General features: G+C 55.1%; 2 protein-coding genes across 2 annotated transcripts; both read right to left on the reverse strand.

The window, feature by feature from the left end:
• Window positions 1–24: 24 nt before the first annotated feature.
• H6S33_009799 (uncharacterized protein) lies at window positions 25–1,216 on the reverse strand (the record flags this gene model as incomplete). The annotated part of the gene is made up of 4 exons (XM_044841237.1): window positions 25–355; window positions 393–517; window positions 764–1,020; window positions 1,129–1,216. Coding segments are annotated over 4 exons (801 nt in total), but the record flags the coding sequence as incomplete, so codon positions are not given.
• Window positions 1,217–2,748: 1,532 nt separating this feature from the next.
• On the reverse strand, window positions 2,749–4,056 carry H6S33_009800 (uncharacterized protein; the record flags this gene model as incomplete). The annotated part of the gene is made up of 3 exons (XM_044841247.1): window positions 2,749–3,028; window positions 3,065–3,698; window positions 3,771–4,056. The coding sequence occupies 3 exons, from the start codon at window positions 4,054–4,056 to the stop codon at window positions 2,749–2,751; spliced, it is 1,200 nt and encodes a 399-aa protein (XP_044687508.1).
• Window positions 4,057–5,715: the final 1,659 nt, after the last annotated feature.

Below are 5,715 nucleotides of genomic sequence, written 5' to 3' on the forward strand. Positions count from 1 at the left end.
CCGGCACCGGCACCACGAAGTCACAATACTCGACTCGCGCCGAAACATCCTTCTGCAGCAGATACAGCTGCGAGAAGTTTCCTCGTCCCATACTGGCCGCGCGCGATGGGCTGCACAAACTGGTCCCACATGGACTCCACGGCGTCGCGGAATTGCCACAATGTCGCGGCGGGGCGCTTTCGCCAGCGAGTCCCAGACGGTGCCGCAGAACTTCTCCCACACGTAGAGCTCCTCGGCGGCGGTCTCGGGGGTGTATTCGTCTTCTTCTTCATCTTCGGTTTCTGTTTCGGCTGAGGCTGAGGCTTCGCCGCTGGTGGTGGTGGTTGCCGGTGAGGGCGGTGGTGGTGGAGGAGAGCTTGGTGGTGGGGAGCTTGGTGATGCGCCGGACGTACTTGGAGAGGACTTTGATGCTCTCGTCTTTTGTGTAGGGCGTGAAGTGGATATGCGGGACCTCTGCGGAGCTTAGGAGGCGTGCTTTGGAGACGGAGACGATGAAGATGACGGTCAGGTTCGGGATCTGGACACTGCTGTTAGCAACCTCACGTCTCATCCAAACCCGCGACTATAAATGAAGTCCACTCACCATCTCCCCCAACCTCCCCAACCCAGCCAGAACGTCGGCGTCAATTCCCTCTGCTGATCAATCCTATCCAGACCTATACACACACACACACACACCCATCAGCACTTCTCCTCTCACCTCTCCTCCTCACCACCAATTGCAGCAGCCTCCATACAGAAAATACTTCCCCCCACCACCAACCACCACCACCACCGCCAACCACATCGCCGCCAACATAACCGCCAGCGCGCCCACCCCATCACACCTCCCGGCCTCCTCCCCGCCCCCCACCGCCGCCGCAACACGCTGCGTCAGGTGCCGCGCCGTAACACCCACTCGTTGCACGGCACCCATGCGAAGCGGCACTCCGCGGCCTCCAGGAACGCCCGCACGATCAGCGACTTGCCGGTCGCCTCGAGGCCGTGGACGATTATTGACGGTGGGCTCGGGTCGTCTTCCTATTTTTTTTTTCGCTCCCTCTTGGTCAGCGGGGGTGGGGGGGGAATGAATGAAGGGCACGCGGGAGGTACTGGGAGGGGACAAACATCACCCTGATGAGTGCGGACGTCGTTGTAGTAGCTGTGGCACGCGGCAGGGGTACTGCGCATTGATGCTGGAGAGGAGGGCGTCGGGGACGGTCTCGTCGGGGAGCATCTTGGGGATTGAAGAGTGCGGTTTGGCTTTGGTTAGTGGTTGGTACTGATGGTCGGTGGTGGATGGGAGCTTGTGAGGAATTTGGCGACGCGGCGAAGAGCCGCATAACTGAGCTAGCCACGAGACTACGGGGAATGACTAAGCGGAAAGAGACCGCTATCGCTAGGGTCACGTGCTTTCGCGATACTCTGGTAGAGAGTGTGGGGCTGCCACGGTTGGACGGGCCTGTTTTCAAACAGTAACTCAGATTAGGGTTGACAATCATTGATCAGAAGTGGGCTTTGGGGTCGTCAATATGAAGCTTTAAACAGATTATTATTCAAATCCGGAACCAAGAAAAAAAAAAGGTTTACCGCCACCAGCTTGCTTGCTTGACGGAGATTCAACTCTTCAACTCTCCAAGTACCTAGACCACACTAGGTACGAGGTAGGAATGAAAAAGTTTTGATTGCGCCCGGGCTCGAACGGGGACCACTTGCGAAACACTGAATGTGAGGCAAGTGTGATAACCAACTACACCACGCAACCTTGAAACTGCGGGCTAAAAAAGGAATCTATAAGCAATTACAGCCTAGCTCGAACGAGCGGGGTGGAGCGAGCAGAGTAACCCGGCTTTTAGCGTGAGAGAAATGAGAGCCGTTATTGGATTTTGCTAGCTGTGAAAGACTGTTCGAGCTTTAATTTGATTAGAGGAGCTTGCTCTCTCTGTTATTGGATTCTTTCTTGTTAGTTTTTTTTTAGTGGGGGTGCGTAGTGGAACTTAAGGCGGTCTCTTCAACAAAACGAACCTTTTATCATTGGCCCTGCACCGGGTACATACATGTAGTTGGGGAACGTCGACTTTCCACGAAAAGACACTGGAACTGGACCCTTCCCATAAAAAAAAAACCAGGCCTCTATTCAGAGCTGGTAAGAATGTTAGTCCATATAGTTTTTAATCGCGGCGCTCTCACTCATTGTATAACCCCAAACCATTACATGTAGCCTCCCGTCCCAGGAACTCGACATGGCTGCTGAATTAATCCCAATTGTAAAGTACCAGAAAGTCACTTTACTGTTTATTATTTATTGTTTAATGATCAGACAAGTAAAATAAAACTAAAAAAAAAAGAACAAATTCCCTAAATTGCAAATTGCATCCCTCCGGTACTCCAGTGACGTAGAAAAAAAAGGCAGTTGAAAAAAAAAAAAAAAAAAGAAAAGCTGAAAAAAATGGGCAATCCACCCGCTCTATGGCCTATACGGATGATGATGATGAGGATGTATGATGATGCCGCGCCATGGAAGCTAGCGCCAAGATAGTACGGGGTTAGCAGTATAGGTATAGTATGGATACAGATATCAATCGTAAGAGTACAGTATTAAAACAAAGCCACAGCTTTAAAAAAAACCAGCGCAAGAAAGAAAGCAAGAAAGCAGCAGATATTCATTTCACCTCAAATACGCCTTCACCACCCCCTTCCCCCGCCCCTGCCATCCCCCTCCAACGCGCAATCCAATCGCGAATCTGCACGCCGCCGCCCCCGCTCCCATCATCCCTCCACGCACCAATCCTCTGCCCCCCGTCCAATACTCCAGCCCCCCCCACCGCGCCCGGCGTCAGTCGGCGTCGCCACGCCCACCCCCACCGCGCCATCGCCGCCCTGCCACCAACCGCCGATCCCGCCCCCCGCAGCCGACACCACGAATACGTCTTCTTCCTTCCGCTTCCCGCCAAACCCGCCATGCCCATCATCATGTTCGCCGTGCGCGTTGGCCGCCTTGTGCGACATGACCTCCTCCTTCTTGCTCGCAATTGTGCTTCCGCGACTCCTTCAGCGACATTGTCGGCGTCGACGGCGGCTCCACCTGCGACGACGACGACCCCGCCCCCCCCCGCGCCCCCCGCCGCCGACGGTGTCGTCGGCTCCACGGTCGGCGTGCTCGCGGCCGTGGCCGGCGTCTCGCGCTTCGCCTTCTTCGCGATGCGCTCCTGCTCCTTGTGGAACTCGCGCTGCTGCAGCCCCCGCAGCGCCTTCGCCGTCTCGTTGGCGAGCGTCGTCGTCGGCGTCGTCGTCGTCGGCGGCCGCCGCCCCCTCCACCGACGCCGCAAAGCTGAATGAGCGCTTTAACGGGTTCCCGGGGGAGACAGCGCTGTCCGGGATGGCCCCCTTGATGGGGTCGAGAGCAGCGCCCTTGACGCTGTCGGCCCACTCGCCCGAGACCACGTTCTGTGCGCGGCGGCGCGCGCGGGCGAGGACGATTGCGCGCGTGACAAACTGGTTTATGCGCTCCTTCGCGGCGAGGCTGAGGAGGGCGGCGATGTCGGCCTGCTGGCCGTGGGTGACGAGGGCGCCGTTGCCGGCGTTGAGCGTGAAGAGCTGGCAGGCTGCGTCGCGCGTCTTGCGGAAGAGGCGGTTGGACAGGATCTCGGGGGTCAGGAAGGGGTCTGCGAGGTGGGCCGTGCGGATCTCGGCCTGGCGGCGGTGGGCGATGCGCGCCTCTTCGTCGGAGGAGGAGGGGGCCGCCCGGGCCGTTGGAGGAGGTGGTAGTGGTGGTCGAGGCGGTCAGGCGCGCTTCTTCTTCCTTGAGGTCGATGCGGCGGAGGTGAGGGCGTCGGCGAGGTCGGTGGGGTCGGTGGGCTTGGAGGCGGGCGGGGGCATGGAGGTGGAGGCTTGCTGCTGGGATTGCTGCTGCTGTTGTTGGGATTGTTGCTGCTGTTGCTGCTGCTGGGATTGCTGCTGCTGCTGCTGGTATTGCATCTGCATCTGTTGCTGCTGCTGCTGCTGCTGCTGCTGCTGGGGTGTGGGCTGCCCGTTCTGGGGATACTGCTGCACGGAGGGGGACTGCGGGAACGACATCGTGGGTGGTGTTTGCCTCGCGGACGGACGCTTAATTGCTCGCCGTGGAGGTCGATGTGCGGACGTTCGTTGGTTGGTTGGTTGGTTGGTTGGTTGGTTGGTTGGTTGGTGGTTGATCGATGGCCGTGATTCTGTTGATGTTGTGGGACGAGAGTGAGAGAGGAATCCGTAGACACGAGGTTACCCGGATGAGTGTGTACCGGACCAGAGCTTGAGCCGCACACGCTATTAGAGCGAGAGCTGAGCTGGCTGGGATATATACCTGCTGCAATCTGCGGGTCGAAGAAGGGGGGCAACTCGGTGGGTTATCTACTGTGCAGCGGTGGCCCTGGAGGAGGCGGGCGTCCGGGCGGTGAGTACTGCTGCTCTGGAGCCCTGGAGATGGATGGCGGGTGTGCATTGATCATGATCAGTCATGATCATAGGATCATGCTCGCAATCGAGTGGTCACCAAATGAACAACCAAAAAGCAAACCGCAAACATGGAGAGCCGTCCCGTTGCCGCCGCTTTGCAGTTTCTAGATTTGGGTTGGGGGGAATTGAGTGGCGGGAAGTGCTGCCGGGTCGAGAAAGGAAGCTGCTTCCTCCAGTGCAGTGTCAAGTCATGCAGATGCAGTTCGTTAGAGCTACTCCAGAGACAGCTTGCCACCAATGAGTCAATTCGATTGCTTCTCTAAATACATGATAACTCCTCGCCTCCAAATAAAAACTACTCGTGAATGGCCTGTGATTCACAGGAGATTCTCTCTTATTTCTACCCTATACCGGAGACTTTATGTATGCTTAGATGACACTATGCGTTTAGAAGCTGTTTATGTCACTCTATGTCCCATATATGCTGTCAGCGATTGGCCCAGGACAAGAACTGGGCACTAAATCTTGGATACTATAGGGAGAGTACTCAATTGGTCGATGTTGAGCGGTGTGCTAAGTGCCTTCACTGAGGTATGGTGCAACAAAAGTGAAGACGGAATATATGGAGAATATCAAACAAGGAAAGAAATATAGATACGATTCTCTCTATCAAATAAGTCTTCTGCTGTCTTCTTAACTTTCGTAGTTTCACCGATTCCTTCTCCCCAATCAAGGAAAGTACACCCCCCCCCCCAACCCCGCGGGGCGGTCAGGCCTAACTAATGAACCAAATAGATGATACAGTTTAGACCAGATTCTCGGTCAAGTCTATATCATGCCGACGGTATGAGGCGTCTCAAACGGATAAGTAGTGCCGAGCTCCCGTTGAATAATGGGAGTATACTCTAGAAGTAGCGGCCCAAAGGTTTAGCCCAGTTAGGGCCCCATTGAAAGTATCTCGGATGTGGCCCAGGGAGGTCTCAACCTAGGCACTCTAGCTGGTAAGATGGTAACATGGTTATTACATTGAGTTTTCGTCAAACTAGATCGATAGCTCATGAGTATATATATATGATGCTTCCCGGGTGGAATTAACCAATTTATAAATATTGAGATCACCAAGGGACAGCCACAACTCTATCTACTCTGCCCTCATGACAATGACCACCGAGCAGACAAGCTTAACGTAGATTAAAGTACTCATGGCAGATACGGATTTTAGCAGCTAATAGGACTACATGTACATAAAACCATAAAGTAGGACAATGCAGTTAGTGATGCACACTGAGTGATAACATATGACGA

The sequence above is a fragment of the Morchella sextelata genome (genome assembly GCF_020137385.1).
Source record: "Morchella sextelata strain SCLS chromosome Unknown scls_31, whole genome shotgun sequence".
Lineage (NCBI taxonomy): Eukaryota > Fungi > Ascomycota > Pezizomycetes > Pezizales > Morchellaceae > Morchella > Morchella sextelata.